Source organism: Dermochelys coriacea, chromosome 3 (genome assembly GCF_009764565.3).
Source record: "Dermochelys coriacea isolate rDerCor1 chromosome 3, rDerCor1.pri.v4, whole genome shotgun sequence".
NCBI lineage: Eukaryota > Metazoa > Chordata > Testudines > Dermochelyidae > Dermochelys > Dermochelys coriacea.
The window spans coordinates 147,070,985-147,096,054 of NC_050070.1; the positions used below are offsets into that span (position 1 = coordinate 147,070,985).

The window sequence follows — 25,070 nt, forward strand, 5'->3', positions numbered from 1 at the left end:
TATCAGTGCAAATGTTTTTATGTTGGTATGGTGAAATTGACATTTGTTGACATTTACCAATAAAAATCTAATCCTTCCAAGCCTATACACGCTGTACAACATACACATTGTGGGATGACAGGCAAACACATAAATACAGTGTGCCATATGTGCAAAGAAAGGCACTACAATATTGTGGCCACTAGATGGTGCCACTATAATTTCTGGCTAAAGCAATGGAAGCCATGTGGTTTACAAAATTAAGATTTTAAATTTCAATAAAAACTTCAGAGTTCAAACATAGTTTGTTCCCTAGTTTATACCAATATTTACCCCTAAAAATATTTATTGAAAATCAGAGCTAGCTTACTGCATGCTTTATGAACTCCGAACTAAAGAAAGTGAGGAAAAACTAATTTTCCTAATTAGGACACTTATTAAAATCAGTTTTGATTCATTATATTACAGCGGTTATCTCTGTACCAAAACACGCACACACACACTTCTATTGCTTACTATGGTCAGAATAAACACCCCATTAACTTTGGGGGTGTTTAAAGAATAATGGATGATATATTTTTTCCTACCTTGGATTCCAGACATTGTCATGACTCTCATTAAGGGGGCTTTTCTCTTTTGTCAGAAAGCTGAAGCCACCATTAAAGTCTGAGAAGAAAGCTGTTCTACTCCGGGCATGCTACAAAAGTGTCTTTTCTCTGCCTCCAATAGAGATCATGTTAGCAGAGGCATGTGATAATATACAATGCCAACACTCAGAGGTAATCTGTCCTTTAAAAAAACAGAGTCATAAGAGAAGCCCCATGTGTCTTAAATTCAGCAGTCCTCCTGGGGATGGTGACATATCGGGCCTGATAAAATAGTTTCATTGTGAGATTTAGAGGAAAAAATGGTGAGTCCTACTTATACTTTTTGACCAGCAGAATAATATTACAAGTTGAATACAAGCCTGGATGCCAAGAAGCAGATATTGTCTTCTGGATCATGGCAATGAAGAGCAAGTAGACTATCTAGACAAACCAGTCAGCGGAATTCAACTGATGTCTAATTAAAAGAGACAAAACCTGTTAGTAAGAGAGAACACATGGCAAGGTGTGCAGTCATCAATCAATATATGCACACCTGGGTCTGTGTGCTAAGGATGCATCTGTTCTGCTTAGTCTCAAATTACTTCACCACTAATAGAGCTAAAGGGAAATAATGGAATCACACAGTTCCAAATTTACCAGGGTTTTGGCTCTTTAGCAGAGAACTGTTGTAGTATCATAATAATAGGGGGTCTTTTCTTAGCTAGGGAAGCAGTACAGGAAAAAAATTATCCCGATGACACAATTTCATATTTAAATGGTGAGTTGATGCATATGTAGTCCAGTCCGTATGTAGCAATTTTGCTGTTATTCATCTGTCTTTGTATCAGAATACCTGCTGAGAATAGCACTCATTTCACATCTTGTTCTTAGAAGGAATTTAAGGCAGATTGCCAGAAAATAATAGTGAGTTCATATATCTGAAGCAGAGAAATAGTTATTCCTAATTATGGGGTCAGAAAACTTTCCCTGTGTATCATAGGTGCTTATATGGCCCTCATTACCAGGTGTCCGAACACCACACAATTTTTAATGTATTTATCCCTACAACACCCCTGTAACATAGGGAAATGCTATTATCCCTATTTTACAGATAGGGAACTGAGGCATAGAGAGACTAAGGAACTCATCCTATCTCTAAAGAAGTATTCCTACGTCTCACGTTGCCTGTAGAATGTCAGATTGTATGACACTGACTATTGTACTGCCTCCTCTTCTAGTCTCTGTACAAGGAAACTATAGATGCCTTGAGAGGAATGCTTGAGGGTTTGGTATTTGAATGTCCTGTGGAGGTCCAGAAGATTTTGGAGGTAAGCAGTAGTGGGGCATGCAAGAGAGGAAAAGAGAGTTATAGAGGAGAGATTAAACAATCATGGTTCGACTGTCCCATTTGAGTTCAGGGCTGAATTAAGACAGTCTGGGGCTCTAGGCACACTACAACGTGGGAGCTCTATGCCCCAGCATCTTGACCCTACCCCACATCAAAGGGAGTGGCAGTGGCAGGGAGTTCCCACTCCTCTCCCAAAGAGGCAGGGACAGTCATATGGGACCCCTGTAATCCTCAGGATCAGCACCAGAGCCCCACTACCCTTGAGAGAAGCAGGGGCGGAGGGGAGTGCTCTTAATCCCAGAGAGACAGGGATGGCAGCAAAGGGCCTTCCCAGTACTTAACCCAGCAGCCAGAGTATATCTGGTTAGGAGGGTGGTCTGGGGCCACTCTTCTCTTTCCACCATACATAGAGTACTTTGCTGGGCTGTTTTGACAGGATGGTTTGTGTTCCCTTGGAGTTTATAGCCCATTGAGATGGAGCAGTTTATACCCCATTGAGACGGAGCAGTTCACTACTCTGAGAGCTGTTGTTTCAGGCTCTTTGCAAACTCAGGCAGGCATCTCTATGACACTAGGCTCAGGTCATGTTTTCAAACTTTGCTTAACAATCATGACAGCTGAGCTTCTGCTCTCATGAGACAACTCCAAGAATTGGGGTCCTGGGCACAAGCCTATAGGTCCAAATTTTTAATTGTATTTAAGCATCTCATTTTCAGAAGTGATTTAGGCACATAGGAGCCCAATGAAATTTTGGCTCCTATGTGCCTAAATCCCTTTTGATACATAGGCTCCTAGGTCAGTTACACATTGCAATGCTGTGTGCAGCAATGCCTAAATACCTTTAAAAATCTGGGCCATAGTGTTTATGCCTCAATTAGCCCTGCTAGAGATGGTCTCCCATACTCTTCTCTTTTCAGAGATTATTTGTTCAAGGTGCAGGGGTGCTGGAATAATTTGTATCATGGGGGTGCTGAGAGCCATTGAACCAAACTGTAAACCCTGTACATAATAGAAACCACTTCAAACCAGGGAGTGCGACAGCACCCATGTCAGGGCATTAGAACAATCTAATGTATGTAAAAGAAATGTCAACACTTTTATAACAACTGAGAAATATACTTCCCTCCTCTTCCCTCTCTGAAGCTCTTTCCCCCAGATCTTTACTTGTAGGCAGGAGAGACGTCCTCCCTGCCCCCCAAATCTTATTCTCCCTAGAAAAGTCGGGCAGGATATGTGGTGTTACCTATGTGGTGTTACCCTCATTTCCAGAGATAAAAATAGACTTCATTTTATACCCTATTAAATTCTGAATCCACCAACTAAGATTCAGAGCGAAGGAAGGAGCCACTCTTTGGCAGAGCAGATTATTATGTCAGTCTTCCTTCTTAGTGGAACTATAATAGGATGGATTTCTGGAAAACACAGACGATAACCCTCTTTCAGAAAACCAATAAACTTTATTTACATATAGAGGAGAATGCTACATTTTTTATCTGACCTACCATCAGACAAAGGATTCACCACACCCTCAGCTGGTGTAAATCAGAGTAGTTTCTCTGAAGTCAGTGGTGCTACCCCAGTTTACACCAGCTACCATAGATTTGGGCCACAATCTTTTAGGAGTTTACTTTTTTTGTGAGCAGTGATCTCCGTTTTTTCCTACAGTACCTCGAGCCCTGGCTAATCTCCAGAAAGGATCATGAGCGGGAACGAGCAATGTGGTGCAGTGCCCGGATCCTAAGATGTGTGGCCAAGCTTCCCAAATTTGACGTGAGTAACCCTTCACCTGTACTGACCTGACTCAATACAGAACATACACTTCAGCACATACACTTGCCCAAATAAGCAGCCTACTACTCACAGAACAAACAAACAAAATGTAGGACCTGATATTGCATCCATTGAAGTCAGGAGGAGCTTTGCCAGTGATTTCAGTGGACTCAAACTCTGACAGATCTTATTTTTTCTGACAAATTACCCTGAAATCCTTACTGGCACTGTGTCTGCTCAAACTTCTCCTTGGAGAAGTTATTCACTTCAGTCTGTTCCCCAAAGTGATGTCAATGTAAAGTGAATGCAAACAGCACTGGTCTTTCAAAACTTCTCAGGGCAAGAAAGAGTTATTTCCTCTCCTGATTCGGCTGTTTTTTTTTGTTGAATCTTTTTGTCTTGCAATAATATTTATGGCAGTTGTAGCACCAGCTTTACTATGGAATTTAATCACCCACAAAGCTGGTTGTTGCCTTGTATAATCCTACCCCAAAATATATTAGTATTCCTTAAGTGTACTGTATGGTGCTTCAGTAACAAGAAATACATATCAATGGTTTTAAATGTTTCTAAATTGCTAGACAAAAAACTTCACTATACAGGTAACATAAGTAAGTATAATTTAATTAAATATAACATCATAGTTATATGAAATGTTTGAGACAAGTTTCTGTAAACAACTTTAAATATGGCCCAGTATCAACACCCATCTCCGTCTAGCCACAAACCCCCCACTTCACTTCAAAATATATCTCCTCTACATTTCCAATAGTAACCATAAAACCTCATTTCTTATTCTGTGTATAATAAAGATGGATCTGAGCTGCAAAGTTTGAATCTGAACTTTCCCAAAGTTTTCGGGGTGGTGGTTTTTGGTTTGGGTCCACATGTAGTAATCACCAGCCTAGAAGCCACTTATATCAAGAGTCGTGTATATCCAGAGAGTCAGTTCAGCTTCCATCTGGTAGATCCACTATTGACATGGTTGTCTCATTAAGGAAATTGCAAGAAAAGTGTCAAGAACAAGAAAAACCTCTCTGTGGATTTCATTGATCTTACAAAGGATTTTAATCTGGTCAGAAGAAAGGGCCACTTCCAACTATTAGAGATATTGGTTACCCCCCAATCCTCCTCAGTCTTTTTCAGTACTTCCATGAAGGCTAAAGTCCAGTGTGATGGTGATCAATCTGACAGTTTTGAAATCTGCACCAACACTCTTTGGTATATTCCTCTCTCTGCTGCTTTGTCATGCTTTCTCATTTAGCACCACGGATGTATGTTTTCATGCAAAATCAGATGGAAAACTCTTCAACATTGCATGTCTAAGAGGAAAAAGCAAAGTCAGACATCTGCGAAGAGAACTTCTTTTCACTGATGATGCAGTTCTTGTCATGCACAGTGAAGAGGAGCTCCAGCAACTTTCCAAAAACTTTGTGCTAGCTTGTGACGAATTTGGAGTAAGCATCTGTCTAAAGAAGACAACAGTTATGGCACAAGGTGTGTTGACTCCACCAGAACTTCTAATAGTAGTACCTAGCTTGAAGTTGTGCACAAGTTCTGCTCTCTACAATCAATTGTATTGAATAACTTATCTCTAGATGGTGAGTTTAATGAAAGGCAGCGACCACATTCGGCCTACTAACCAAGCATGGGTGGGGCGACAGGAAATAGACACTGAACACCAAGATATGGATTCCCATATGTGCATTTTGAGCATACTGCTGTATGGTGGCAAGACCTGAACCAGCCTGAGTAGGCGTGAGAGAAGGCTATTCTAAATATCAAGTGGGAAACCGAAGTTTCTGATGCTGATGTACTTCAGGAAAAAAATGACCAAGTCTAATCCCTATTCTCAAACACAGATATCTCTATGGATTTGGTCATCTGCACCAGATGGATGATGGATGCATTCTAAAGGATTGCCTGTATAAGGAACCTGTGGATACTCAAAGACCACTAGGCCAGCCTAGGCTCAGCTTCAAAAGCATCTGCAAAAGGGACTAGAACATTTTCAATATCAACTGTTGCTTGAGAATCTGACTTTTTAGTCACTTGCGATGCTGCTGCATGACACATAGTAATATAACGGCTTTAGCATTTACTCCATCATCTTTTGAGATGGATGGTTGCCATTCATAAACCAACTACTACGAACCTCATATCAGCTTGGCCATTTTTTAGTTCACCTAACCATTCATGGAGAAACACACCAACATCTCTCACCTATATACAGTAAAGAAACCTTCTTCTTGATCTTCCATTCCACCGTGAACCAAAGAACCCAATTTTCTTCACTCACCTTCAACATGTAGAGTAGAAATCCTATTCTGTGTACCTTCTCCATCCTCCCCACATGTCTCCATCTAGAAACAGGCCTGACATATACTTTGACCCTGTGCATGCTACACAGATTCTCTGCAGGTACCAGAGAACCACAATCCTTGAGGCACTCATGTGGAATGTATTACATTTTCACATGTGGTCAATGATGTGAACAGTTTCTGAAGTTATTGGTCCCTTGTACTATGCCAATTGTGCAAAGGGGATTTAAAGCTTCCCTAAGTGAGCAGCTGGAGATTCACCTGGCATGAGGGAATTCAGGAGAGCTGTCCGGCTCTTGGAGCTGGCTTTAAGCCACTCCCTCACAGTGCTGCTTTATCCTCAGCAAAAGTGGTATGGTAGGGGCATTCTATGCTCCATCAATCCCCACTGGTGTAAGAGCCCCACTTAGATCATGAGGTGTGCTGGGGACCAACCTAATCCCTAGAATTCTTGGATATCAATGGGGAAGGAGAGAAAACACCCTTTGCTCTTCCCCTCAGGTGTGCAAAGTGGTACTCTAGTGCACCTGTGGCTCTGGCCCATTGTCATCCATAGACAGTGCTTCTAATACACCACTATCTCCATTTGGTGGGTGGTGAGTAGCAGATTTAGATCACAGTGAAGACTGCGTGCAGAACCTTAACTTCAAATATTCGGGCTTTCAAACTATTTTATTTTTAACTACAGTTGGCTAATTTGAGACTATAGCTGAAGCAACATATTGTGTTAGGAGGGAAATACTTAAAACACACAATAAATATTATTCAGAATTCATTCTTATTAAATAAAAACAATACATCTCTAACTAACCCTATGACAGGATCAATCCAGTCTCTGGGCCTGATTTCAGTCTCATGCAGCGTATGTTAAGAGGGGCAGCACTGAAATCATCTGTGTCGCATTGGTGAAGCGTGTCAAATCACCCACATGCTCTTCAGAAACAAACTGGGAAATCTTCAAGGCTCACACTGCATTCTTAGAGTTTGTCTACACTGACCTCTTTTCTCTTAAATGTCCACCTTGCTAACACCAGTGCAGTTCCCCAACATGTAAAATTGTACATAGTCAGAATAATAGTGTTTTGGCCCTTGTTTGCCCAGGTGTAAATGGTTAAAGACGAGGTGCAGGGAAGCAGAGAATCAGGCCCTTTACCTTTTGTGTTGATGTTGACTCTATATTATTGGATATCCTGTTTGATTATGGGGCTTTTGTTGGCATATTTAAATGCCATAAACATTTTCAGTGTTTAAAGATGTGCAGATTTTATAAGCACAATAATGTGCTTCAGGGTATGTGCTCGACAACCAATCTACACACACCCATCATAAGCATGTTAACAGGCACAAGGCCCAGATGTGCCCATATATTGCCTGATGATCACACACCCTGTTATCTATTGCTAATTGGCTTCTTCTCTTTTCAATTAGACATCAATTGAATTCAGCAGACTGGGTCGCCTTGTTAGGCTGCTTGCCCTTCGATGCCATGACCCGGTGGACAACATCTGCTTCTTGGCAGCCCGAGCAGTATACAACTTGTATTGTATCCAGCTGCTTAAAATGCGTAAGTAAACACCCTTTTTCTACATCACTGGAAATTGAAAACTTCCTCCTTGCAGCTAACACTTACAAACCTTTCTTCTTATTACCAACAGATTAGTTTCAAAGTCCTAAAGTAATAATTTCTGTTATTCTACAGCTCGGCACTGCATCATCAGGAAAGTAGTGAAATGGGCTACAGCTGCTGCTATTTATTTATTTAATTATTTATTTATTTAGAATATGTTTCCAGTTGAGCCTGCAGTGTCTTGCATGGAGTACAGAGACATGATGATGCCTTGATGAGCTTATCGGTGCTGGAACACAACTATCGTGCCTGGGACAGTCACTGAAATCAATGCATGTTTCCCTGAGGGGGGTGGAGGGATAAGGGAAATCCAAGAGAAGGAGCAAAGTACACAGAGAAATGAAATACATTATATGCAGTTTTTTATAACAAGTATCTAGTATTAAGGTCGTATTTGTCAAACTTAGGAGTACCTCGCCCTGGGAGGGCTTGAAGGAGTAGCTGTGGGGTAGGAAGAAAGTGTGGATGAGCCTCTTAATCATTCTCCAGAATCTCTGCTTTCATTTAAAAAAAAAATCACTGGCCGTTATGATTTGAAAAGAAAACCTTGACAATATGACCCAAGTATAATCAATGTAGAGGTGTATACCTAAGCTTGCAGAGAGCCTGAAACAATATCTCAATGGGTGCTAATTGAGGTGTCAATAATGATATTTTGTGTGTCAACATTAACTATTTTCCACTGCTGAATGTATGTAAGGGGAGGAAGTATATTTTGAAGATCTCAGTTTACTCTAACTGCTCATTTTGGGGAGGCATTAGCAGTGTGAGATGGGGCTGAGGGAGGCCATGATTGGTTTAATTTTCTTTAAGGGTGGGAAGCTCTGTTTCAAAAGGAAAACATGCTAAAGGAAAGAATAGCTCAGAGTGAAGTTCATTTTCCAGATTAAATATTGATTCACAGGCTGCTATGAATCCAGTGAATAGTGCTCATGCTCTATACACAAGGGTAAGGGTTATGTTATATCCATCACCAGCTATTCTACTGAGTTTTGAACCAACTGTAGACTTGTCTCCAACTAGCATCATGGACACATTCAGACACATTAACAAGTACGGAAAGAAATGTCACCCAACTGAGAAATGACAAATGCGTGTATCTGTTCCAGAGCTTGAGAAGGGACATGGAGTGGAGAAGGTAGACACACTAAAAAATCTGGGAACGTACAGTCCCTCTGTGTTCTACAACAACACCTCACAAATTGCTAAGGTAATTACACTCAATGCACTGAATAATGAACGGTGTTTCCCTATGTGAGTATTATAGAGCCATTGATCACAGCTCCACAGTGAAGGATGCAGCCACATATCCTTATAAACGCTATTTGAACTCCAATTCAACTTTGGCTAGGAAAATTGATTTGTCCTAATTTTGCATTTACTATAAAGGCCAAGGAAGCTTTTTCTTTTGAAAAAAATTGGCCAAAGTGTTTTTTTGAGTTGCAGGTAATGAAAAATTAACCTGATTTTGGAGCTGCTCAATAACAGTTATAGTATGAGTATAGCTATTCAAAATTTTTCCATTGATACTCTTAATCAACTGAAAACTGGGTTTTTGACCAAACAATGTTTTTGTGTGTGCCAAATGTCTGGTTTCCTCAGAAAACTTGGACTTTTCATCAGAAAACAAAATACCCCAAAGGAAAACTTTTTGGCTGAAAACCAAAAAGTTTGATTTGGAAATGCCTTATTGGAGTTGTAGTTCAGGTTCCTCATGCCCAAATTCTCCTCTGCATAGAATCATAGAATCATAGAATATCAGGGTTGGAAGGGACCCCAGAAGGTCATCTAGTCCAACCCCCTGCTCAAAGCAGGACCAAGTCCCAGTTAAATCATCCTAGCCAGGGCTTTGTCAAGCCTGACCTTAAAAACCTCTAAGGAAGGAGATTCTACCACCTCCCTAGGTAACGCATTCCAGTGTTTCACCACCCTCTTAGTGAAAAAGTTTTTCCTAATATCCAATCTAAACCTCCCCCATTGCAACGTGAGACCATTACTCCTCGTTCTGTCATCTGCTACCATTGAGAACAGTCTAGAGCCATCCTCTTTGAAACCCCCTTTCAGGTAGTTGAAAGCAGCTATCAAATCCCCCCTCATTCTTCTCTTCTGCAGACTAAACAATCCCAGCTCCCTCAGCCTCTCCTCGTAAGTCATGTGCTCTAGACCCCTAATCATTTTTGTTGCCCTTCGCTGTACTCTTTCCAATTTATCCACATCCTTCTTGTAGTGTGGGGCCCAAAACTGGACACAGTACTCCAGATGAGGCCTCACCAGTGTCGAATAGAGGGGAACGATCACGTCCCTCGATCTGCTCGCTATGCCCCTACTTATACATCCCAAAATGCCATTGGCCTTCTTGGCAACAAGGGCACACTGCTGACTCATATCCAGCTTCTCGTCCACTGTCACCCCTAGGTCCTTTTCCGCAGAACTGCTGCCGAGCCATTCGGTCCCTAGTCTGTAGCGGTGCATTGGATTCTTCCATCCTAAGTGCAGGACCCTGCACTTATCCTTATTGAACCTCATTAGATTTCTTTGGCCCAATCTTCCAATTTGTCTAGGTCCTTCTGTATCCTATCCCTCCCCTCCAGCGTATCTACCACTCCTCCCAGTTTAGTATCATCCGCAAATTTGCTGAGAGTGCAATCCACACCATCCTCCAGATCATTTATGAAGATATTGAACAAAACGGGCCCCAGGACCGACCCCTGGGGCACTCCACTTGACACCGGCTGCCAACTAGACATGGAGCCATTGATCACTACCCGTTGAGCCCGACAATCTAGCCAGCTTTCTACCCACCTTATAGTGCATTCATCCAGCCCATACTTCCTTAACTTGCTGACAAGAATGCTGTGGGAGACCGTGTCAAAAGCTTTGCTAAAGTCAAGAAACAATACATCCACTGCTTTCCCTTCATCCACAGAACCAGTAATCTCATCATAAAAGGCGATTAGATTAGTCAGGCATGACCTCCCTTGGTGAATCCATGCTGACTGTTCCTGATCACTTTCCTCTCCTCTAAGTGCTTCAGGATTGATTCTTTGAGGACCTGCTCCATGATTTTTCCAGGGACTGAGGTGAGGCTGACCGGCCTGTAGTTCCCAGGATCCTCCTTCTTCCCTTTTTTAAAGATGGGCACTACATTAGCCTTTTTCCAATCATCCGGGACTTCCCCCATTCGCCACGAGTTTTCAAAGATAATGGCCAAGGGCTCTGCAATCACAGCCGCCAATTCCCTCAGCACTCTCGGATGCAATTTGTCCGGCCCCATGGACTTGTGCACGTCCAGCTTTTCTAAATAGTCCCTAACCACCTCTATCTCTACAGAGGGCTGGCCATCTCTTCCCCATTTTGTGATGCCCAGCACAGCAGTCTGGGAGCTGACCTTGTTAGTGAAAACAGAGGCAAAAAAAGCATTGAGTACATTAGCTTTTTTCACATCCTCTGTCACTAGCTTGCCTCCCTCATTCAGTAAGGGGCCCACACTTTCCTTGGCTTTCTTCTTGTTGCCAACATACCTGAAGAAACCCTTCTTGTTACTCTTGACATCTCTTGCTAGCTGCAGCTCCAGGTGCGATTTGGCCCTCCTGATATCTTTCCTACATGCCCGAGCAATATTTTTATACTCTTCCCTGGTCATATGTCCAACCTTCCACTTCTTGTAAGCTTCTTTTTATGTTTAAGATCCGCTAAGATTTCACCATTAAGCCAAGCTGGTCGCCTGCCATATTTACTATTCTTTCGACTCATCGGGATGGTTTGTCCCTGTAACCTCAACAGGATTCCTTGAAATACAGCCAGCTCTCCTGGACTCCCTTCCCTTTCATGTTAGTCCCCCAGGGGATCCTGGCCATCTGTTCCCTGAGGGAGTCAAAGTCTGCTTTCCTGAAGTCCAGGGTCCGTATCCTGCTGCTTACCTTTCTTCCCTGCGTCAGGATCCTGAACTCAACCAACTCATGGTCACTGCCTCCCAGATTCCCATCCACTTTTGCTTCCCCCACTAATTCTACCCGGTTTGTGAGCAGCAGGTCAAGAAAAGCGCTCCCCCTAGTTGGCTCCCCTAGCACTTGCACCAGGAAATTGTCCCCTACGCTTTCCAAAAACTTCCTGGATTGTCTATGCACCGCTGTATTGCTCTCCCAGCAGATATCAGGAAAATTAAAGTCACCCATGAGAATCAGAGCATGCGATCTAGTAGCTTCCGTGAGTTGCCGGAAGAAAGCCTCATCCACCTCATCCCCCTGGTCCGGTGGTCTATAGCAGACTCCCACCATGACATCACTCTTGTTGCACACACTTCTAAACTTAATCCAGAGACACTCAGGTTTTTCCACAGTTTCGTACCGGAGCTCTGAGCAGTCATACTGCTCCCTTACATACAGTGCTACTCCCCCACCTTTTCTGCCCTGCCTGTCCTTCCTGAACAGTTTATAACCATCCATGACTGTACTCCAGTCATGTGAGTTATCCCACCAAGTCTCTGTTATTCCAATCACGTCATAATTCCTTGACATCACCAGGACCTCCAGTTCTCCCTGCTTGTTTCCAAGGCTTTGTGCATTTGTATATAAGCACTTGAGATAACCTGTTGATCGCCCCTCATTCCCAGTATGAGGCAGGAGCCCTCCCCTCACAGACATTCCTGCCTGTGCTTCCTCCCGGTATCCCGCTTTCCCACTTACCTCAGGGCTTTGGTCTCCTTCCCCCGGTGAACCTAGTTTAAAGCCCTCCTCACTAGGTTAGCCAGCCTGCTGGCAAAGATGTTCTTCCCTCTCTTCGTAAGATGGAGCCCGTCTCTGCCCAGCACTCCTCCTTCATGGAACACCATCCCATGGTCAAAGAATCCAAAGCCTTCTCTCCGACACCACCTGCGTAGCCATTCGTTGACCTCCACGATTCGACGGTCCCTACCCAGGCCTTTTCCTTCCACGGGGAGGATGGACGAGAACACCACTTGCGCCTCCAACTCCTTTATCCTTCTTCCCAGAGCCACGTAGTCCGCAGTGATCCGCTCAAGGTCATTCTTGGCAGTATCATTGGTGCCCATGTGGAGAAGCAGGAAGGGGTAGCGATCCGAGGGCTTGATGAGTCTCGGCAGTCTCTCCGTCACATCACGAATCTTAGCCCCTGGCAAGCAGCAGACTTCTCGGTTTTCCCGGTCAGGGCGGCAGATAGATGACTCAGTCCCCCGGAGGAGAGAGTCCCCGACCACCACCACCCGCCTTCTCCTCTTGGGAGTGGTGGTCGTGGAACCCCCAACCTCAGGACATCGCATCTCATGCCTCCCAACCAGCGGAGTCTCCTTCTGCTTTCTCCCCCCAGACATATCATCTGGTCCACTCTCCGCATTGGTACCTGTGGAGAGAACATGAAAGCAGTTAGTTACCTGTGTCTGTGTTACTGGAACCCGGACATTCCGCTTACCTCTTCTGGAGGACACATGTTGCCAAGCTTCTTCACTGGCCTCTTGGCTCCTCTGTGCAACCTGCTCTATATCTTTAGAGCTTTGTGCCCCTAGAAGGATATCCTGAGTTTGGTCCAGAAAATCCTCAGTCTCTCGTATACAACGCAGGGTCGTTACCTGTTGCTCCAGACCTTCAATCTTCTCTTCCAATATGGAGACCAGCTTGCACTTTGTACAGACAAAGTCGCTTCTGTCCTGTGGAAGAAAGACAAACATGGCACATCCAGTGCAGGTCACAACAGCTGAACCCCCCCCTTCCATATCACCTACCTACTATGAGCTTCCGCAGAGACGTTGGCAAGATGTAAGCCTCACTGGGCTCACTCCAGGCAAACTCCCAGGCAAACTCCTGCTGTGAGCTGCTCTGCTGTCCCCGCTGCTCCGCTGCCGGTCAGCTGGTTCGCGAGGCTCTGGCTATTTTTAAACAGCCAGGCTTCCCTGACGCAAACACACAGACACCCTAATGCCCGCCCCCTGCAGGCTAGCAGCCAATCAGACACTCACTCAGGCTCTCTCCCTGCCCTGCATGCTGGGATCGCCTGCTGGACTACATTTCCCATGTAGGCAGGCCATTTGTCTGGCTTAAAACTGGACAGTTCTGTTTTTCTATGGTTTGTTCCCCATGCGGTACTGAGACAAAACCAGACGTATTTGTCTGATGTGACACATGGAAGATGCAATTTTGAAGAGCACACTGTCTCACCCTTGTCGGGTGACCTTGCATGCATATCTCGTGTAAAGTCATGCCTGGTGGGGGTAGGGATCTCTTCAAAATGGCATACTCTGTGCAGTTTGACATGAGATCATGCTAGTGTAGTTGGGCCCACACCATTCCTGGAAGTAATGTAATGTCCAGTATTCTGGGGATGTGTCAGTAGCCAACCTACTCCCATGATGCATGTGGCGAGAAGACTCCTATTACACACTACAGGGAATTAGCAAGAAAAGAGACGGCACTGAATATGGAAAGATGTAATCTGGCCAGGGAGACCTGCCCACAGAGGGAGAATCCAGTCATGAGGCTTGTGATTATAACTTGATGGGGAACCAGTGCAGCACAGAAAGGTATATTTAATGTCAAACCAAAATGAAATGTTTTGATTATTAAACGTTGAACCATTTTGTTTTGATTGGAAATGTCAGAATAAAATGGTTCAATCTTTCCTAATTGAAATTTTTGGCCAAAATTTTTCAGTTTTTTTAATTTTTCAACAGCTTAAATTTTCTGTGTGTGTGAGGAAACCTCATTTCCCAACTAGATCTAATTATAAGCCCTGTTTTCACATTCTTTCTAACTTTAAAAGAAAGATTATTTTCATCGAAAAAAGTGAATATTTTCAGAGTAAAGATGAGGAGAAAGGATGGTCTTGTGGTTAAGTCTTTGGACTAGACCTCAGGAGAGCCAGGTTCAGTTGCCAGCTCTGCTATGGAATTTCTCTGATAGCTTGGGCATGTCCCTTCGTTGTCTTTTGATTCCTTATCTGTAAAATGGATACAATACCTCTCTACTTCATACCAGTGCTATGAGGATAAGTTCATAATGTTTGTGAAGCACTTGGATAACAAGGTGATTAGGACCATATACTGTGCATATTTAGACAATGTTTAGTAGAATTCTTTGAAATGGTTTACTCAGTGTCTAACTTTTGGGGGGTTTCTCAACCAGAGATAGAAAAAAGCTTGATTGATTTATATTGTATATTCAGTTAAAAATCTAGTGCATATGCTCATTTAAAATATTTCAGAAAGACATATTTACAGAAACTTTGGTAAAGAGATGCATGCTTTATAAAATCTGCGTGGCCCCACAGTATCTATGCAGAGCAAGAAGAGGTAGGGAAGAGGCAGGATCTTTGGAATTCCTAAGTAGGATCGCTCAGGCATTTGGGAAACATAGGATGTGAAGTGATGGGGACTTTGTAAAACACCTTTGCCCCCCCAACTTTTTTGAAAACATGGGACTTAATGTACAAACAGTTTTGTTGCCTTTAATTAAGGCTACTACTTAATATTATTGCTGAAACACGTATATACCAAGACATATTCAATTAAAAATTTCAAAACATCTAAAATATGAAAATGGATCTTTGAGGGATGTTGGATAAACATTCAAATATCCCCACAGTTCATGTGATTTCCTAGGTCTCCAAGCATAGTGTCCCCATCTCTTCTTCCATTCAAAACTGAATTTTGTCTGTTAGTTGGTCGCTCCAGCTCTGGTGACAGCAGGAACTGTGTTAGTATGACATGCTCTTTTCTGTTTGTTTTAGGCTTTTGCAGAATATTTTACCCCACTTCAGCTAACAAACCTGGTTCTGACAGCACTTGATGGTTTGACAGATCCCAGGGAGAAAATATCTCGGGCAGCTGGAGAACTGCTCAGTGCGATTCTGGAAGAACGGGGAGCTGATATGGAGAAGGTAGGCAATGCTGAGAGAGGACACTGTTAGAATTCCTTGTTCTGGAGCCAGGAGGTGCGGTTGCCAGCTCCCTGTGCTGAAATTGTCCATTGACTTAGTTCCAATGTACTTTGTAAGAAAGTTGTGAAATGGCTCCTTTTTGGGGGGAACCACAATCTGGGTGCAGATGTTGTTTTTGCTGAGGTGCTGCCATTCCCTCATATTTTAGTTAAAAGTGTAGATTGGGGTGTCTTATGGAGACACAATGACTCTATGGTTAAGCCCATAAAGTAGCTTCTCTTATAAGCCCAATTTTGAAGCCTTTCTAGATTTTTTTTTTCTGCTTTTAGCAGGTGTTCTGACTTTGCTTTTCTTGAAATGTTGTTGTATCTGACAACTTGATCCACAGATTCCATTTTAGTCTCTTGTTCTCAATGAAATCTGGTGCATAGACTGATATTAGAAGGTAGTATTGTTAATTGTGGAGTTATTAGCTGTGAATATTTACACCTCTGAGAACTATGTGAGGATTATGGAGTTTATAAACTTCATGATAGGTTTTGTTGAGCTGGTAAATTCAATAAACTGAATAACATTGGACTGAGGGGTGGCAAACTTTGCAGCAGGGACACCGCACTCACCCATGATACTGGGGAGAACTGGTGTGAACCCATAACACTGCAAGGGAGAAGGGAGACAAAATGAGTCTCCAATTGATGTTTCTCTCCCAAGACACTGAATGAGCTTCTGAGGACAGAGAAGAGAGAGAGAGAGAGAGAGAGAGAGAGAGAGAGAGAAAGTTACACCTGAAAGTAGAGTAAAGGTAGAAAGGAGTTAGGAAAGCTGATCCACACTACAGAAATATTCAACAAACGGGCTGAGGCCTTACCACATCCCCACAGAGAAGAGAAGAGAGGCACTTCCATTGTCATTCACTGTTGTGAAAAGGGTTTCTATAGGGTTTCTAAAGAGTTTGCAGTAGTTATACTATATTCATTAGATGCAAATGTAGGGTTATAGTTAAGCTGATTTGTGAATCCTTAACTTGTTCAATTCCATGACTTTCAAAATATTTTTGTCATGAACCACAACCTTCTAATGAGATTCTTATTGTCTATGGCATATGTGTGTGTAAGTGAAAGGAAATATTATCTTTCTATATTCCAATTCCTGCAGCTTTAATTGTAAAGGGGATGGCTGTAGCCTGTGGGGAGGTGCAGCTTCCTATAGAATGAGAGTTAGTTCAAGATGCAAAATGTTATAGAAGAGTCATATTGTCCTCTCTCCCAACAAGACTTTAGATTTCCTCAACTGATTGTTGTTTTGTCTTAATCTGAAATAAGCCATGTAACAGAAATATGTTTGCTATTTTGGGGAGGGTAGGTGTATGTATATATAGGGGTGTGTGTATATATAAAATTATTTGTATAAAAGACATAAGTAAGTGTGTGTGGGTAGGTAGGTAGGTAGAAAAATTCCAACTGTAACTCTGCCTGCCCAAAAAAGGGTTTTGTCTGGGAATATATTTACCTATCTGCTGTTTCTCTGGGAGTCCCTTGCACTCCAGAAATTGACCTGTTTTGTTCTTTAGGAAGGTGTCTTCTTTGGAGAGGGGAACTCATCCTATTGCTGAGTGATCATCACTGTGGCACTGAGATTTAAACTCACCACAAGGGGGATGAAGAACAAGATCCTCCATCCCAAACATACAAACACATACACCCAAGTATAGGAAAAAACCTTTAACTCTGCTTTTGCTGCAGGTAGATGACACTCTGACTGGTATTTACCAGCGCCTCAGCCTCATCCATGAACCCATTACGAGGCAGGAAATGTTGAGGGCAGTATGCTTCTTGGCTGGAAACAACACTAAGAAAGTGGTGCCTATCCTTTTGGACCATGCTCTCCCATGGGACAGGTAGAAATCTTGCCAGTGCTCTTCCTGTGTTGGGTCTCCAAATGTATGTTCCTTCTTTCTCTTTGTTTCAGCATTTTAAGCACTTGGATTTCATCTTGCGCTCCCCATTGCAATGGGTTGTGATTAGAGCTAGTTGAAGAATAGGATACAATTTTCACAAAAAAATTCATCTTCTATTTGGCAAAAATTGAAATTTTAACAACAAATTCAGTTAATTTTTAAAGTTTTTGACCAGTTCTAGTTGTGATTAATTATTTGATGTGTTATAATCTATACTGTGTGATTGTGGCTGTTGACTGTATGGAAATGACATGGCTGGCTTTACTGGAAACCATGAGACAGCTTACTTTCCTGGTGTAATAACACACAGTTGTGGCAAATGGAACCAGTGTCATGTCTATATGATTGGTGGGGAATCCCTTCTTCCTTGTTTTTTCCTTTCCCAGGACACATTGTTTCTTACTTCTCTGCTCTCTGACCACAGGCATGATTCTACTCAAGATATCATCTATGTATTTGGATAGGGAGATGAATTATAGCAGTATAGGTTTGATCCACGTAGAAGGTCCATTCATGAGGGATGCATCATATCTAGTGGTCTGAGCACAGAGCTAAGCATGAGACCCCTGGGTTCTTTACCCAGCCGTCAGTGTCTCATTGTTTGACCAAGAGCAAATCACTTTATAGCTTTGAGACTCAGTTTCTTCATCTGTAAAATGGGGATAATTATACTTACTTACAGTACTGCACATAGGTGTTGTGAGGCTTGTTTCACTGCAGCCCTCTGAGATCTTTGAATGGAAGTTGTTATACAAGTACAAAGTATTATTTTAATTGGGCCTCTAAATTTGTAGCAACACAACTGAGCTATGGAGGTTCCTGGGCACCAGAAGAGAAACCACCCTCAATGTTCTTCAGCTGTTGATAACAATCCTGGAGGAGAAACCAGTCCAAAAAGTCAATAGCAGTATCTCTGATGATGAGACCTCCCTCCAGCCTGTTGCTGTGAGTACCTGGGCATTTCATAGGCTATGTTTTTTTTGACAGCAAAAGGTAGAACTGGAAAAGCAAAGCCTTTAGGGATGCTTTCTTTTTAGTAATACAGACGCTCCCCAACTTATGCAAGCGTTCTGGTCCAGAACGCCTTGCGTAAGTCAAAATTTGCGTAAGTCGGAAATGTATCTCTGGCCATTACACAAAGAAACAAACAAACAAAAAACCCTCCTATTTCTAGCTTACGGAAGTTTTTCTCAAAAAGAAAAGGAGAAATTGTGGCACCTTAGAGACTAACAAATTTATTTGAGCATAAGCTTTCGTGAGCTACAGCTCACTTCATCGGATGCATCCGATGAAGTGAGCTGTAGCTCACGAAAGCTTATGCTCAAATAAATTTGTTAGCCTCTAAGGTGCCACAAGTTCTCCTTTTCTTTTTGCGAATACGGACTAATATGGCTGCTACTTTGGAAGTTTTTCTGTAAGCTTGTGTTTGCGTAACCTGGGGAGCATCTGTATATAAGGGGGACTGCCCTGTAGGGAAGGGGGGACACTCTGCTGTCCCCTCAGGGCCTGGAAAATTCCTCATTTGATCACAGATTTATACTGGCCCTCCCTTTCCTTAAAGCCTTGAGAACTTAGATGAGCTTTGTGTCTGAGTATCCTGGGGAGTCAATTTAACACCCTTTGCATTTCTTTCTAAGAAAAAAGAGTAACAGAATCTTCTTTTACCCTCTTCAGGTAACGTGTGCACTGTGTGAGATGCTCTCGGTCCCTGGCTGCAGAGATGCAGTGCAGGAACTTTACCCCCGCCTCTTACTGGCAGTGCTTAGTCATGTCCAGCGAGTCATCGAGCAGAACCCATTGGAGAACATGGTCGTCTACAGGAAAGAGTGTGGCCAGGGGCACAGGCCCAAGGCATTCGATCCTTCCAGGTAATTACTGAAAAGTCAAGGTTCTTATTAGTCTGGTTGTAACTCCTATAGTATTTCTGTTCTGATGAGTATGTGTGGTTTATCTCACTGTGTGTTACATTTCCATGCAGTCAGCAGGGCTCCCTTACTTACAAAGAATGGACAAAATGGATAGTCTTTGTATCATGCATACAGAAACTAAGTGTAATATCTGAGTAGAAATTAGAAGAAATGGCTCCCACAGTCCTCCCATTACTTCAATATTCACACTTAGACTAAATAATCACTCAGCTCCCCTTCCCACTTCTTGTCTCTACACCCCCTTGTTAATATTACACAGGTGCTGAGGATGCAGGTTATGTTATAATACAATATCTACGTCTTGGGATTTCTATAGATTCGCGTAGCTACTAGGAGCGGCGCTGACATCACTCAGTAACACTGGCATTGTTTTTAATCTAGCTGTGCTCTGGAGGCTGTGAAGACCATGCTCTCAGGTGCTGGTTACTTTGAAGTGTTAGACTATGTGGAGGAACACAGAGGGTGGGACCTGCTCTCCAGCCCCAGTGACTACTATTGTGGAATAATGGAGATCACAAGGTAAGAGACAAAAGCCACTCATTCATCAGCCTGGAACCAGTTAGGGTCTTTGCTCCGGGAACTTGCTACACAATTCATTTTTCACCTGATAACACACAGGTATGTTTGTGTCCTGTTGCAGTGCCATGGTGAAGCATTTCAAGCCTCTTCATCTGCACAGGATTTTTAACAAGCTGATCCCGCTGCTCAACAGTGAGAATGAGCATGATAAAATTATGTCCAGGGCCTTCTATGCTCAGGTAAGTTTCTTTAGCTGTTTGCAGAGCTGGAGTTCTAGAGAGCATCTTGCTCCAGGCCTATTACAAAAGTGAATGGGGCATATGCAGTAGAAGATTTCAACAGCAAGTGTAGTTGGGATGGAGACAGATCACCTAGGAGATGGTTCGAGTTCTCTTAGACGATATTAAATGGTACATTTTATCTGTGGTTTTCACTTTTCAGTTCTTGGGGGTTATTTCTATTAACCCCCGGGGGGAGGGATAGCTCAGCGGTTTGTGCATTGGCCTGCTAAACCGCGGGTTGTGAGTTCAATCCTTGAGGGGGCCATTTAGGGTTCTGGGGCAAAAACTGGGGGACTTGGTCCTGCTTTGAGCAGGGGGTTGGACTAGATGACCTCGTGAAGTCCCTTCCAGCCCTGATATTCTATGATTCTATGAAATGATCCCTAATCTAATTCAGTGAAAACCATCACTTCAACCATTTCAGTAAGGGAGATGTCCCTTCAGATCTAAACATTAGTCTGATCTTGAGAACAGCTGTTTAACCCAGAGCTCAAAATGGCTGGCTTCAATCTCTGAGTGAGGTGTGAGTTTTCTCAACAAGGCAAAGTTTATTTCTCAGGAAAAAGATGATATCTACCCAGAGAATAGAACTGGAAAGCCTGTGGTTAATCGGCTGTGTCTCATTTTGTGTTGCTTGTAGCTTCTCTGGCACCGTTCTGTGGCCCTGAGTCTGGAACTCGATGTCTTGGCCCCACTGAAAAAATGGATCCAAGAGTCAAATCCCATCATGAGGCTGCTGGGACTCAGAGGAATTAGTAATTTAGCTCTCCATCCAGGGAAGGTGAGAGAGATATTATTCAATTATAAAACAAACCCCAGAAAAATACACTAGAAAAGATGGTAACTCAGAACCAAATGCAGAGCAATTATGTGAGAACTAAGGCACTTGTGTTGGTGTCACTGAAACAGGGTAAAACCAAACCAAGAAGAAATAAAATTACTGGATTTGATCATGGCTTGGGGGGCAACACTTAAATGAGTTCCAGTAGGTGACAATGCAGTCCTGGAATGAGGAAAAAATTATCCTTTCATTGTAAAACACACATTAGAAAAGGGATATAATAAACCTAAAATAAGACATTGTATAGTACATTGTTCTGTCACTGGTAATTTTTAGAGTTGATCGCATAATGAAAAGCCATGTTCATTAAATTTTTAGTGAATAACCCACTCTACCCTGGTTAACTGGCATTCATTGTGTCACACAATTGGTTATTTGTGAATATTATGATGACTGCCAGTATGGAAATATTCATAAATCCTTAAAGTGTCACAAACTTGTAATGGAAGTTTGTTATTCAGGACTTGATACTCACCTTTTGTTGATCTCCAGTTAAATAGGTTGAGTCATCAATCAGGCAGCAGAACCAGTACTTTGTGACCAATCACAAATCCTGAGTTATGGATAACTGGAGCAAGCATTTGGCAAACTGTGGATAAGCCACTCGTAGTCTGAAAATTATTTGTTCAGACAATCCAGGGAATACTTGCATTGTTACACTTGCATCTTCCAAAACGAGAAATAGTTTACAAATTACTAATTAATCCCCCCCCAAAGACTAAATTAATTGCATTTTTAGTTTGACTAATCCTATTCTACCAGTTCTCATAGCTTTTAACAGGCTGCTGCTTCTGTGCAGGTGACACATCTCAGAAATCACCTTCCAGTCCTCCGGGAGTTCTTAAAAGAGAAAGAGGAGAGGATTGCAGAGCAGGCTGTGAAAGCCCTACGAAATATCGTTTACTACATGGAAGGGGAAGAGGTCAAGGTTGCATTCTGCCATATCGTCAGGCCTCTTTGGCAGCTAATTACTGATGTAAGGCAATACCCTGAATGACTCCACATGTGTGCACAAAATTATACAAAGGAGTGTGGTAGTTACAGACAATACGGTGAATGGAGTGGCTGAAGGCAAAGGGCCTCCAATACTTGTTTTGCTTGTTTAGTTCGCTTTGAGTATATGGGCCTATGCTGTTCCCGTCTTTCATCTGATGAGCACTGTCACAAAGCACAATTGATGAAAAGTCAGAAATTCTTCAGAATACAAATAATCAACAAGCAAGACATAGTAGACAGTGCAGTAATGCTGAGAATCCTTCAGATGGGGCATAGAAAAGGCCTATTAAGTCACTTCCATATCTGAGAGAGCAAATGGACATTTGATCCTTCAGGGCTTTCTCTAATCTAATTTTAAATAATTAAGACACACAGATTTCCACCATTTCCCTTGGGAAACCTCCACAGTCCAAAAGACCCTCAATGATATGTTTCCAGTTGGACCAACCTGCATTGTCCTTTCATCTCATTACCCCTAGTTATATCTGTTTGCAGGGCCATAAATAGAGCCCAGCAACTCTGGTAATATGTATTGAGCAGGCCACAGAATTCTACCAACACATCACTGATCTAGCAGAACTTCAGGTACACGGCAGAGTGTTGTGGATTGAATAAAAGATCTTGTTACTAATCGGTCTTGCTTGCTTTTGTTCCTCTCTTTACATTTTCCATTCATTCACAGCAATTTTTTCTTTCTTTAAGTATATTTTGGTGTATCTTTTGCAAGCTAATTTTTCGATATTGGTTAATAATCCTTTCTTTTCCTCCATCCTCTTATTCCCCCTTCCTTTTAGTATTTTGGTGTTATCTCCCTCCTTCACCCATATTCTTTTTTAATCTTTTTCCTTTCATGCCTTGCTCATCCCTTACCTTTCTTTCCTCATCTTCCCTCGTTGTACATACTCTTTCCTTTCTGTTCATTCCTTGGTGCTTCCTCATAGACTTCCAGCAAGAGTGCTGGTGGTGGTCATGATTTTTGTGGTAAGGACCTCAGGAAACTCGATCAAATCACCAAACAGCCATAGGACCGAGTCCACCACAATAAGATGATTCATATGCTGTGGTAGTGCTGACTGACATGTAGATTATGCTGCTTTGCACCTTGCCTCTCTTCATCTAAAGATTGTGCTAATTGACAGTGCTGATGATGTCACTTATGTTGTGTTGAGATAATTGCAGTAGTTGACTGCAGGAGTCTTTCACCCTGAGAGGTTTCTCCATCTTTGTGTCATTCACAGGACAGAGAAAAAGTGCGCATTTCTGCCATCATTGCCTTTGGAAAAATGCTGAAATGTGTGAACAAATATAAACCTGGACCTGTCATCCATAATGAAATCTACTGTGCTCTGGTGCCTCTGATGCTGGTCATGCAGAGAAATAATCATGAGATACTCAAGGTGAGTCAGAGCTAAGGAACCTGAATTTTCAGGACCTCCAGCCATGTGGAAGTTCCTCTCTACATCCATTTTCCAGTCGAGAATCTTATCCTCAACCATCCTCAATCTTACCCTATGACGAGAAGCAAGAGGTACCTGACATCTCCCTTCACTTCCCATGTCCCAGGAGTCTTTGACCTTATTCTTCATTCGGTTGTATTTTCTCACCAATCATCAGCTTTCAATTCTTGTAACCTCAGGAACTCCTCCATGTCTTTCTTTATCTTGCAGGCATGTGGAGACACCTTGGCAGAATGTGCACAGGTAATGGGATGGAACCAGCCCAGGAACTTATTCAGACAAATGACACTGAGTGACCATCTTCAGGTCTTGCAAGAGATGTGCAAATTTCTGGTCAGTGAACTCTGGGTTTTCAATGGGGTTGGGAACAGGAGGTGCAAGCTAGTGCTTCCCCTAATTCTGAGTTTGGAGATGCACAAGAGGCAATATAATGTGTCCTCTTCAGTGTATTAGGCTCACTAAGAAGACACTAGAATCTGTCTTTCATCACCACAGATACCCCACCCCATGTTCCCATTTTACCTCCTTTCTTTATTCCACACAGCAGCAAGAGCAGTTTCCTATGAAGGAAAAAGCTCAGCTTGTTGAATAATTAATTATTGACAGTAGCATTTTATAAAAATACCAACAAAACCTGTCACATAAGAATGGCCATACTAGGTTAGACCCAATGGTCCATCTAGCCCAGTATCCTGTATTCCAACAGTGGTGGTGACAGATGCTTCAGAGGGAATGAACAGAACAGGGCAATTATCAAGTGATCCATCCCTTGTAGTCCAGTCCCAACAGTTGGCAGTTGGAGATTTAGGGACAGCCAGAGCATGGGGGTTGCATCCCTTACCATCTTGGCTAATAGCCATTGATGGTCCTCCATGAATTTAACTAATTCTTCTTTGAACCCAGTTATACTTTTGGCCTTCACAACATCCCCTGGCAACGAGTTCCACAAGTTGGCTATGTGCTGTATGAAGAAGTACTTCCTTATGTTAGTTTTAAACCTAGTGCCTATTAATTTCATTGAGTGACCCCTGATTCTTGTGTTACATGAAGGGGTAAATAACACTTCCTTATTCACTTTCTCCACATCGTTCTATAGACCTCCATCATATCACGCCCCGCCCCCTTTGTCATCTCTTTTCTAAACTAAACTGTCCCAGTCTTTTAAATCTTTCCTCATATGGAAGCTACTCCATGCCCCTAATCATTTTTGTTGCCATTCTCTGTATCTTTTCCAATTCTAATATATCATTTTTTGAGATGAAGTGACCAGAATTGCACACAGTGTTCAAGGTGTGGGCATGCCATGGATTTATATAGTGGCATTATCATATTTTCTGTCTTGCAATCTATCAACCCTTTACTAATGGTTCCTAACATTCTGTTAGCTTTTTTTGGCTGCCACTACGTATTGAGTAGGTGTTTTCAGAACACTATCCACAATGTCTCCAAGAACTTTTTCTTGAGTGATAAAAAGCTAATTTAGACCCCATGATTTGTATGTATAGTTGGGAAGATTAGGTTTTGCATTACTTTGCATTTATCAATATTGAATTTCATCTGCCATTTTGTTGC

The 25,070-nt window shown here is 42.5% G+C and overlaps 1 protein-coding gene across 1 annotated transcript in view; it reads left to right on the forward strand.

The window, feature by feature from the left end:
* Positions 1-25,070, forward strand: part of LOC119853535 (maestro heat-like repeat-containing protein family member 1) — a 74,135-nt gene that overhangs the window by 38,827 nt on the left and 10,238 nt on the right. Inside the window, exons 25-39 of the mRNA XM_038396707.2 lie at positions 623-758; positions 1,805-1,894; positions 3,580-3,684; positions 7,434-7,569; positions 8,742-8,842; positions 15,370-15,519; positions 17,262-17,416; positions 18,271-18,421; positions 19,151-19,344; positions 19,786-19,923; positions 20,045-20,162; positions 20,845-20,985; positions 21,845-22,021; positions 23,280-23,438; positions 23,709-23,831. Coding sequence (XP_038252635.2) covers positions 623-758; positions 1,805-1,894; positions 3,580-3,684; positions 7,434-7,569; positions 8,742-8,842; positions 15,370-15,519; positions 17,262-17,416; positions 18,271-18,421; positions 19,151-19,344; positions 19,786-19,923; positions 20,045-20,162; positions 20,845-20,985; positions 21,845-22,021; positions 23,280-23,438; positions 23,709-23,831 — 2,074 coding nt within the window. The remainder of the gene's footprint in view (positions 1-622; positions 759-1,804; positions 1,895-3,579; positions 3,685-7,433; positions 7,570-8,741; positions 8,843-15,369; positions 15,520-17,261; positions 17,417-18,270; positions 18,422-19,150; positions 19,345-19,785; positions 19,924-20,044; positions 20,163-20,844; positions 20,986-21,844; positions 22,022-23,279; positions 23,439-23,708; positions 23,832-25,070) is intronic.